This window comes from Pecten maximus, chromosome 1 (genome assembly GCF_902652985.1).
Source record: "Pecten maximus chromosome 1, xPecMax1.1, whole genome shotgun sequence".
NCBI classification, from domain to species: domain Eukaryota; kingdom Metazoa; phylum Mollusca; class Bivalvia; order Pectinida; family Pectinidae; genus Pecten; species Pecten maximus.
The window spans coordinates 3,190,239-3,201,569 of NC_047015.1; the positions used below are offsets into that span (position 1 = coordinate 3,190,239).

The following is an 11,331-nucleotide window of genomic DNA, read 5'->3' on the forward strand; positions in this document are numbered from 1 at the left end:
AGCTCATGATCACACACTAGTGGGAATTTCCCTTTAGCCTGATGGTAGGCTGTTTGCCTTGAGAGCGAAAGATCGCTAGGCCCCTAGTTGGAAGTATTTTTCATTACTCCTTCCTATTACAACTGTTTGAGTTGACCGTACATATGTTTTATTGTTCCAAAAGCACACAAAATGCAAACCAATCAGTCCAGCCTTTCAACAATTTCATACATTATGAACTCCCTGGGGGCGTCATAGCAGACGACACTGACACCTGCAACTCCTAGTTGTATTTGTTGTAACTGAATTGGAGAATTTGACATATTGCCATTTCTTTTTTTTTCTTTTGTAGTCAGGAATACATTGATATATATCAGTTTGATATATTGTTTTAAAGAGGAAGAAGTCATACATATCTATATTCATAAACTTGTAAATTTAAAATTATACCTCGTTTCTTCCCCTGTAAACAGACCAACTCGTTCCATCTGCTCCAACTCGGGAATCATTCCCTCGATGTTCTGTTGAACGAACTCTGCCATTTTTGTAAGTTATATGAGTCCCTCCAAAGAAATGGAAACTCAAGAAAATGTATGAACGGTTTCTTTTCTGTTATTTTCAGACTATAAACAATGGCACGTGTTTCTGTTTCGCCTGCCAATATTACCGGAAGTTGAAATAATGTTGACTTCTTTTTGAAGAGCGATATTATGTTAGACAACTCTCCCGATATTCTCGGCGGGAACATTCAAAATTAGGATTTGCTACTTTTTCTGTCCAATATTTTAATTTTTAAGATAAGTTTAAAGCTGAATAAATTCCACGTAACCTGATTAAGTTTCTGAAACACATTTTTGTCATGAAGTTAATATGAATGAAGGCAAAGCCTTAGAAGAGCGCAGCTATAATCACCTGACTTACCGTTAATCAAGAAGGAAACACTATTTAAAATAATGACACAACGCGTCTGCAAAATATGCTATGTACAAGCTAGGCCAATATTAGGTCCTAAACCAATACATATAGACTGTTAATTATACATCCCCGATTCAAAACAAACAAAAAATAAATAAACAACAACAAAAATATATCGTATCACTATGTACACTAATTTACAATTTAAACCTGCCCCGAACACACATTAACCGAGGTTTTATCCCCAACGAAGCCTCTCATTTTCCTATAGCTTATAGTAACAGAAAAACAAGTAGTGTGCTTCCGCCGGGTTCGAACCCGCGACCCCCGGTTTTGCTAGTCAGCCGCTTTACAGACTGAGCTAAAGGGCTAGAAGGCAATCGTATCACTATATAAACTATTTACAATTAAAACTTGCGACTTATATGTATATTATCTTTTGTTTTATGCATGTTACGTGTATTTGTTTGGGTTTTGTTTTTGTTTTGTTTTTGAAGCATGGACATATATTAGTATGTACATGTGTATATCTAAGTCCGTGGTTGAAATAACAAGAAGCAAACTCATTCACTTAGACTCTTATACGAGATATATTATAAACATGCATCGAGGTTTTTAAAGGCTTCATTTTCCACACAAAGAACCAAATGACTAAGTCTGTTTTCTCCTGGGAATTTTGGTATACTTAACGTCCTCACTGTATGCTAAGACAATGAGAACTATAACGTGGAAGTTTGTAATAGAACATCACATAGATTTTGGAAAGTTAGACTAATACAAATAGAATGGAATCTCCTCATTCATATAAATGTTTTGATACACACTGTACAATTATAACTTGTGCTATATTTTTTCACGATGCCTTGTTAATCATAATACATATATAATGTATCTAGTAATTTAAGGTCAGGGTGTAAAGAGGTCGACACAGTAAGATTTTTTTAATTATGAAGTTTTATTAATAAAATACAAGTTTTGATTTTTTTATTAGGATAAGTAAAATGGAACAGCTACTGCAGTTAATACAGGCTATGTCCACTTAAAAAATACAGAAGATATTGAATTGTTTCCCTTAAATTATCACATAATTCAGACATCTGGAAGACGAAACTCTTAAAATATATGCGCTGAGAAAGCGCGGGAATCAGTGGCAAAATCTTTGACGTTGACTTTTTATGACGTCACGCTTGACGACAATACAGCACCGTTCTGAATGGGATGTTCAAATCAGTAATGTGTCAGGGTTTTCGGTTGTAACCTGGAAAGTTGTGCTAACAATGCTGTTATCTAAAGATAATACAATTAAAAACTGTTCTATGTAAGGCACATATGCAGCAAAATAACCTCTTATTCTACTCTCGCATCCAATTTGATCAGTAAATAGATCAGCATCGAAACAGGGAGGGTTCCGATTTAGGTAACCAACGAAATATCTCAAGCCAATCAAATTCGCAAAATTCGCATTGGTAATTTTTAAATGAATCATGCCTTTGACATGGGTTGTGTAGATATTTCAAGAATTTAGTAATTTGAACTAACTTTCAATTATTTGTTTCGACGAGAAAAAAATCAGTCAGATCTCGTCGTGTAGGGAATGAGATTTCAAACATGGCTGCCTCTACTGGGGGCGCGCGACTTTTCCCGCGGGACACGATTTCAAAGTTGAAGGGGTATAGATTTGATTGGAAATATAGCCTATACACGTGTTGTCTTAAAGAGAGCTTCGCTCTCGCGCCCTTCGGGCGCGATGAGCTGCGCTCTTATCAATTTGTACATCAAACCAGAGGCGTGTGTATTACAGTGTGTGTATGCACGTCTCTGATCTAACATAGTAATTATATTAGCAAATTTTCTTCCAAAGTACCCATCCGATTTTTTTTAATGAATCAATTAAAAGCTGAATACATTTACCTTGCTTGTGATCAAGTTTAATAGCAAATAATTTTGAAAAAGTTAGCTTAATTTTACATCAATCAGCAGAGCTTTGATAAAATTATCCAATATTATACCTAAGATTATACCTGATATACAAGTCTCTGCAAATATTAACACTTTATTTTCAAAACGAATGAAAATTCCTTTGGAAAATTAAAAACAAAAAATTGAAAAGTTCAAATGGAAATCAAACATTTGTCCCACACGGGGATGATAGCACCATCCGGACTACTGCTATATAGCAATAAAGTGTTAATATTTGTGATTTCATCACCCGTTGCTATCTATATCAGTTTATAAAATTTGATCATTCATCCTGTACAGCAGTCCATCTTTTAATTGATAAGAAGGATACAGATATAATGTATGTCAAATATCAGCAAAATATCTTGATTGCCCACTTAGTAAAGGCAGATATATGTCTCTGGTAAAGGGAGATATTTAAGTATTTTTGGAGTGATGAAATAAAGCAATGTTAGCTGTTATATATGCAGATAGATTGAAACAAAACGAAAATTTGATACATCACAATCACATTTATCATGATATTGTAAGAATGGATTTCACACAATAATTTTGAATACTAGTATATAACTATGAAGACATTCAAAAATTACACATGTACTAATTATATATTAAAAACAATTATGACCTAGTATTCGGGGGCAAAGCCCCCGTTAAATATTTAAATACACACAATTTATTAAAGATTCTTTCAATCTTTTTAATATATCAATCAAATCAAACTTTTTTCTTTGTAATCTTAAAGGAGCAAACCTTTTTTAGGTCCAAATTTACAAACTTGTTTTCGTCAAAACTGCCAACAAACATTTTTTTTTTCAAATTAATATTGAACTGTATAAACTTCTTTGCTATTGTCATCATTTTGATGACAAACCTGTTCCATACATAAGTTTTGTTAAAAGTATTTTGAATGAATTTGGGATGAGTTACTTATGGGATATACAATATTCTTCTTAATGTAACAGTATGGCTAAAACGTGTTATTAAGTTAAGACTTTATGACCAGTACTTACAAAAATGGCAGTGATGTACACAATTTATCAAAGGCTCTATGTGATAGAATTTTTAAGGATAACTGTAACATTGAAAACTATTTAGATGTTTACCTGATAAAGATAGAGTGATTTTTGTAAATTTCTTTTATTATTGAAACTGGCAGAAGGCACCAGACTGAGTATAAGGAAAGAAAATGTCCATATTGTAATGGTCAACAAATTGGTAATGAATTTCATTGTTTACTTGAATCAGAGACTTGTTTATCTGATATACAAGTCTCTGCTTGAATGTACAGCGTTATCTGCTCACAGAATTTTTATATAGACAGGTACTATTGGTCAAGACCAAATATTATTAAGTGTAACAAACTAAGGAATATAACTAATGTTAAAAAACTAATGAAAATGTGTATCTTTATCAGATTAATTAATAACATGTATTGTCCTCCTTGATAAGAATGAAAATATTTTGTTGTGAAACAGTGCTGTGTATCAACTACGAACACTACTTTAATTGTATATATTACAATGTAAATATCTTTTTTCTCTATAAATCATATCAATATGTGAAAAGAGAATAAAATAAACTTGAATTTTGAATTTGAATTTGAACTAGCGATCTCTCGTTTCCAAGGCAAACATCTTACCAATAGACTAAAATGAAATTCCCGCTAGTCTGAGCCAGAGACGTAAATATCACATGATATACACGTCTCTGTCTGAGCTAGTAAGGCGAACTTATATACGCTCTGCTTTTTCTCTACTTCCTCCTCCACAAAGTCGTTGCCACCGAAGGTTCTATATATTTCCAAGGAAGCCTCTCCAATTACTATGGCTTTCACTTGAGTGGTCAATCACAGCAGACACGTATATACCTGATATACAAGTCTCTGACCACAGGGGCATGTCTAGTCTTTATTGATAGCCAGAAATGTATCATTATATACGTTACACTCCACGAACATATGTGTTTATAGTTATTATGATTATTTAACACAAACAACAGTAAGGCTAAGCTCTACTGGCAGTAGGCCTTACTATATATTTCGTATTATCTTTTCGTAACTCATTTGCAAATATGATTTTATATTTATTTCGATATCTTAAATCAGTGCATTGACCCAGAAAAAAATAATTTGACGCATGATTTTCGATGCCGCTCGTCAATTTGACGCATCAAATAACTAGAGATGTATGTAAGTCTTATGTGTTGCCCAATATACAGACTCATCAAAGTGTATGTTAGCTATGGTCAGTGGTCAGTGACGCTAATTTACCCCTAGGGGTTAATTACAAGAGTCAGTCAACCGTGACAAAGTCCGACTGTCGCCAAATTGGGTCACAGGTGAATTCTTCAATAACCAACTTTACCTAAAATGATGCTATTAACACTGGATAATGGATGATAGATCACAGCTAGTACTACTTGGCACTGGACGATGGGTAATTAATTGATCAAAAAATTTAAACATGCATACACAACTAATAGAATTGCCGTAGTAATTTTGTCCTGGGGTCCTGTATGTATCCATTGTAGGCGATGTTCTTGTACCGAAGAAATTTCATCCGAATCTGCATTTGCATTGTTATTGGTTGATAGGGAATATAGTGATAGTCATAGCCATCCTTATGCATGTATACTTACAAGTAAGTAAAAATGTAATGACGAAGTATAATATTAATGAAAACCTTATAGGTATTTTTTTTATCTATCGCTAAACACTAACGAAAATCAGAGACTTGAATATCTGGTATATACGTCTCTGCGAAAATTAAGAAATATTCATTTATGTGCAGAATTTTATTTGTAACAGTAAAAGATTTTAATAATGTCAACATCTTTAGTTTTCAAAGACCACTAATTAGGTTACATCAAATTTTCCAGAATTTAAAATATCAAATATGTTATCAACTGAAGTATTTTGTTGAGAAGTTAATCTATCCATCTTATTGTTGTGTGTAAATGTCAATGATTTAACGCCCGTAATAGTATTTTAGGAAAGGAATTAATATAAGCTTTTAGTTTGTTTTCCAATCCTATATGCACAAATGATTTGTAATATCAGTTCAGTTAATTAGTGATATGGAGTGGTATATGAGGGGCCGATCTAGGGGGCTCGGGTTTGATATGGGGTGGAATATGAGGGGCCGATATATAGACGTCGGATTTGATAAGGGGTAGAATATCTAGGGGCCGGTTGTGGGCCTCTGCAATAGTGGTTTGATATGGGGTGGAATTTAAGGGGCCGATATATATGGGCCCCGGGTTTGAGATGAGGTGGGATCATGATCTAGGGGTCGGTATGTGGGCTTCGGTTTGATATGTGTGGAACATAGATGGACTGTTATGTGAGCCTCGGTTTGATATGTGTGGAACATGGGTAGACTGTTATGTGAGCCTCGTGTTTGATATGGGGTTGGATATGTATGGACTGATATAAATATTTGATATTTGGGTTGATACGGAGTTGGTTTTATTAACATCTCCATATCCTACTCCAGACCCCCATATCCTACTCCAGACCCCCATATCCTAATCCAGAACCCCGTATCCTACTCCAGACCCCCATATCCTACTCCAGACCCCCATATCCTACTCCAGACCCCCATGTCAGCTCCCCAGACGAGAATGTCTTACGGTATGATAACATATAATACACTATTCATTTTATATACTATAGCAATGCATAGCACAGCCCAGTTTATGTACACTTTATCACTAGCCCTCTATCTCTGGGTCGCGAGTTCGAAACCCATGTTGGACAGTTAAAACCTGTATAACTGTGAAAATTATGACATTTTAGTGTTCGTACTAGTTGTTTTACGGAACGTGTACATGTAACCAGGAAAAATCAATGAAACATTGGCTGTCAAACAAGTATACCAAAGAGAGAAGAGAGGATAGAGTTCGTACACAATGTTGCGACAATCACACCTTTATAACATAGGAATGACACTTTTCATGCATTGTTACAGGTGCCATTGATAAGCGTCCTACAGTTATAAAACACATTGATCTAATGTTCGTATCCTGTACACGGAGGCTGGGGTACACAAAACACGTGAATAACATGTATCGATTGTGAAATATGGTAATTTTGCCTTAAGAAGGACGATTAAATTTTCACTATGTATCTTGGTTTATAGTCGATTTTTAAGCAGACGTCTTGGTGCTAGAGTCGATGTCATCGATCTACCCCATACAGCCACCCGTTACATGCCGCTACATACCCACACAAGGCATTGATCATACTTACTCGAAAGGATTAACAGGAAATTAATTCTTGACAATATTTGTGTTAATATAAATTGAATTTTATCAGATTAGTTTGGAGGGTACTACTACCCTGGTGTGGTGTCAGCGTCAGTAGCACGACCATAAGACTGCGTGGACTTGTTTCGTGGGGTTTGAGAGGTCCTCCTTGTTACCTAGGCAGTTTGGTGTATTGCACGTCTGTACCCAATATACCGATGTTATATTCACCCTCTGTTTGGCTTGATCACTCATGTCTACAAGAAAACAAGGCAATGTTTTCGGCAGTTCTGTGTCCAGACGCCAGGAGATGTTATACAAAAGACATGGACAACACACCATCAGAGACACTTTGTGTCGGCTTAACAGTCAACAAGATTTGCTTTTACGCGATATGGAACGTATGACAGTGAAAATCCGGGAAGAGGCAGCGGCAATCCGGACCAACCTGTCGAATTTGTCCAGATATTATGAGAATGATGATTTTAAGAAACTTACAACGTCTATCACAGATGAGGAACGAGCAAGGCAGTACTACAATGCCTTATTAAAACGCAACCCTCCCACAACCGGAAGTCAGTGTATCAGTGGTCGGTCCTGTACTGTGTACCCCTGCCGGCCGCTCAGGTCCTACCATTTCATGTTCCGGAATGTCGGCGACGTCAATCAGGTACAAAATATTAACTTAGTGACACCGTCAGTCGACACAACTGTCGTGGACAATGAAATCATCTCTCAAAAACATACAAACGAGGACAAATCTAAACAAAAACGGTCTCTCAGTCGGGAAAAACGCACACAGGAATTTCCGTCAAACAGTGTGAACATGACCCGGAAGGAAATATTCCTCAGGTGTGCAGTTTTGAGACGACGTCTCCAGAATTCCGATAGGAAGTTTATTGTCCATGCTGTGAATTATGGTAAACAACTTAATTGGCGAGCTTTGAAGAAACCAGCGATGCTTGAGCAAACTTGTGATTCTAAATTTGGCCAAAGGCGCCTTCTTGCTTTTTGACCTATTACTTACAGTTCCAAAGATTTATCTCGTTTTAGTTTTCACCTCACTTCGAGCAATGTTTTCGGGAGATTTCATGTCGATAATATAAGATTAATGTACTGTGGTTTTTTGATAAGATACGATACCAGGATTTCCAATGTTTTGGTATGATACGATACCGGATATTCCAATGTTTTGGTATGATACGGTACCGGATATTCCAATGTTTTGGTATGATACAGTACCGGATATTCCAATGTTTAGGTATGATACGGTACCGGATATTCCAATGTTTTGGTATGATACGGTACCGGATATTCCAATGTTTAGGTATGATACGGTACCGGATATTCCAATGTTTTGGTATGATACGGTACCGGATATTCCAATGTTTTGGTATGATACGGTACCGGATATTCCAATGTTTAGGTATGATACGGTACCGGATATTCCAATGTTTAGGTATGATACGGTACCGGATATTCCAATGTTTAGGTATGATACGGTACCGGATATTCCAATGTTTTGGTATGATACGGTACCGGATATTCCAATGTTTGGTATGATACGGTACCGGATATTCCAATGTTTAGGTATGATACGGTACCGGATATTCCAATGTTTTGGTATGATACGGTACCGGATATTCCAATGTTTAGGTATGATACGGTACCGGATATTCCAATGTTTAGGTATGATACGGTACCGGATATTCCAATGTTTTGGTATGATACGGTACCGGATAATCCAATGTTTAGGTATGATACGGTACCGGATATTCCAATGTTTAGGTATGATACGGTACTGGATATTCCAATATTTAGGTATGATACGGTACCGGATATTCTAATGTTTAGGTATGATACGGTACCGGATATTCCATTGTTTTGTTATGACAGGTACCGGATATTCCAATGTTTAGGTATGATACGGTACCGGATATTCCATTGTTTTGTTATGATAGGTACCGGATATTCCAGTGTTTAGGTATGATACGGTACCGGATATTCCAATGTTTAGTTATGATACGGTACCGGATATTCCAATGTTTAGTTATGATACGGTACCGGATATTCCAATGTTTAGTTATGATACGGTATCGGATATTCCAATGTTTTGGTATGATACGATACCGGATATTCCAATGTTTTGGTATGATGCGGTACCGGATATTCTAATGTTTTGGTATGATACGGTACCGGATATTCCAATGTTTAGGTATGATACGATACCGGATATTCCAATGTTTAGGTATGATACGGTACCGGATATTCCAATGTTTAGGTATGATACGGTACCGGATATTCCAATGTTTAGGTATGATACGGTACCGGATATTCCAATGTTTAGGTATGATACGATACCGGATATTCCAATGTTTAGGTATGATACGGTACCGGATATTCTAGTGTTTTGTTATGATACGGTACCGGATATTCCAATGTTTTGGTATGATACGGTACCGGATATTCCAATGTTTTAGGTATGATACGGTACCGGATATTCCAATGTTTTGGTATGGTACGATACCGGATATTCTAATGTTTAGGTATGATACGGTACCGGATATTCCAATGTTTAGGTATGATACGGTACCGGATATTCCAATGTTTAGGTATGATACGGTACCGGATATTCCAATGTTTAGGTATGATACGGTACCGGATATTCCAATGTTTAGGTATGATACGATACCGGATATTCCAATGTTTAGGTATCATACGGTACCGGATATTCCAATGTTTAGGTATGATACGGTACCGGATATTCCATTGTTTTGTTATGATACGGTACCGGATATTCCAATGTTTAGGTATGATACGGTACCGGATATTCCAATGTTTAGGTATGATACGGTACCGGATATTCCAATGTTTAGGTATGATACGGTACCGGATATTCCAATGTTTAGGTATGATACGGTACCGGATATTCCAATGTTTAGGTATGATACGGTACCGGATATTCCAATGTTTAGGTATGATACGGTACCGGATATTCCAATGTTTAGGTATGTTACGGTACCGGATATTCCAATGTTTAGGTATGATACGGTAACGGATATTCCAATGTTTAGGTATGATACGGTACCGGATATTCCAATGTTTAGGTATGATACGGTACCGGATATTCCAATGTTTAGGTATGATACGGTACCGGATATTCCAATGTTTAGGTATGATACGGTACCGGATATTCCAATGTTTAGGTATGATACGGTACCGGATATTCCAATGTTTTGGTATGATACGGTACCGGATATTCCAATGTTTAGGTATGATACGGTACCGGATATTCCAATGTTTAGGTATGATACGGTACCGGATATTCCAATGTTTAGGTATGATACGGTACCGGATATTCCAATGTTTAGGTATGATACGGTACCGGATATTCCAATGTTTAGGTATGATACGGTACCGGATATTCCAATGTTTAGGTATGATACGGTACCGGATATTCCAATGTTTAGGTATGATACGGTACCGGATATTCCAATGTTTAGGTATGATACGGTACCGGATATTCCAATGTTTAGGTATGATACGGTATCGGATATTCCAATGTTTAGGTATGATACGGTACCGGATATTCCAATGTTTAGGTATGATACGGTACCGGATATTCCAATGTTTAGGTATGATACGGTACCGGATATTCCAGTGTTTAGGTATGATACGGTACCGGATATTCCAATGTTTAGGTATGATACGGTACCGGATATTCCAATGTTTAGGTATGATACGGTACCGGATATTCCAATGTTTAGGTATGATACGGTAACAGATATTCCAATGTTTAGGTATGATACGGTACCGGATATTCCAATGTTTAGGTATGATACGGTAACGGATATTCCAATGTTTAGGTATGATACGGTACCGGATATTCCAATGTTTAGGTATGATACGGTACCGGATATTCCAATGTTTAGGTATGATACGGTACCGGATATTCCAATGTTTAGGTATGATACGGTACCGGATATTCCAATGTTTAGGTATGATACGGTACCGGATATTCCAATGTTTAGGTATGATACGGTACCGGATATTCCAATGTTTAGGTATGATACGGTAGCGGATATCTGGTGTTTTGTCAATTCGCGAGACAACATACATAACATAATCATATCGACGATGTGTGAACAACATAAATCAACAACGAAATTGGGATAATTACATTTTTGGCTGACCACAAAATATTGGTACAAATTCATGTTTCATTGTGAC

General features: G+C 36.5%; 1 protein-coding gene across 1 annotated transcript in view; it reads right to left on the reverse strand.

Moving 5' to 3' along the window:
* LOC117322465 (U3 small nucleolar RNA-associated protein 6 homolog) overlaps positions 1 to 647 on the reverse strand; it is a 170,165-nt gene extending 169,518 nt beyond the window's left edge. The window contains exon 1 of the mRNA XM_033877397.1: positions 430 to 647. Within this exon, the coding sequence (XP_033733288.1) occupies positions 430 to 521 (92 nt within the window). The 5' untranslated portion in view covers positions 522 to 647. The remainder of the gene's footprint in view (positions 1 to 429) is intronic.
* Positions 648 to 11,331: the final 10,684 nt, after the last annotated feature.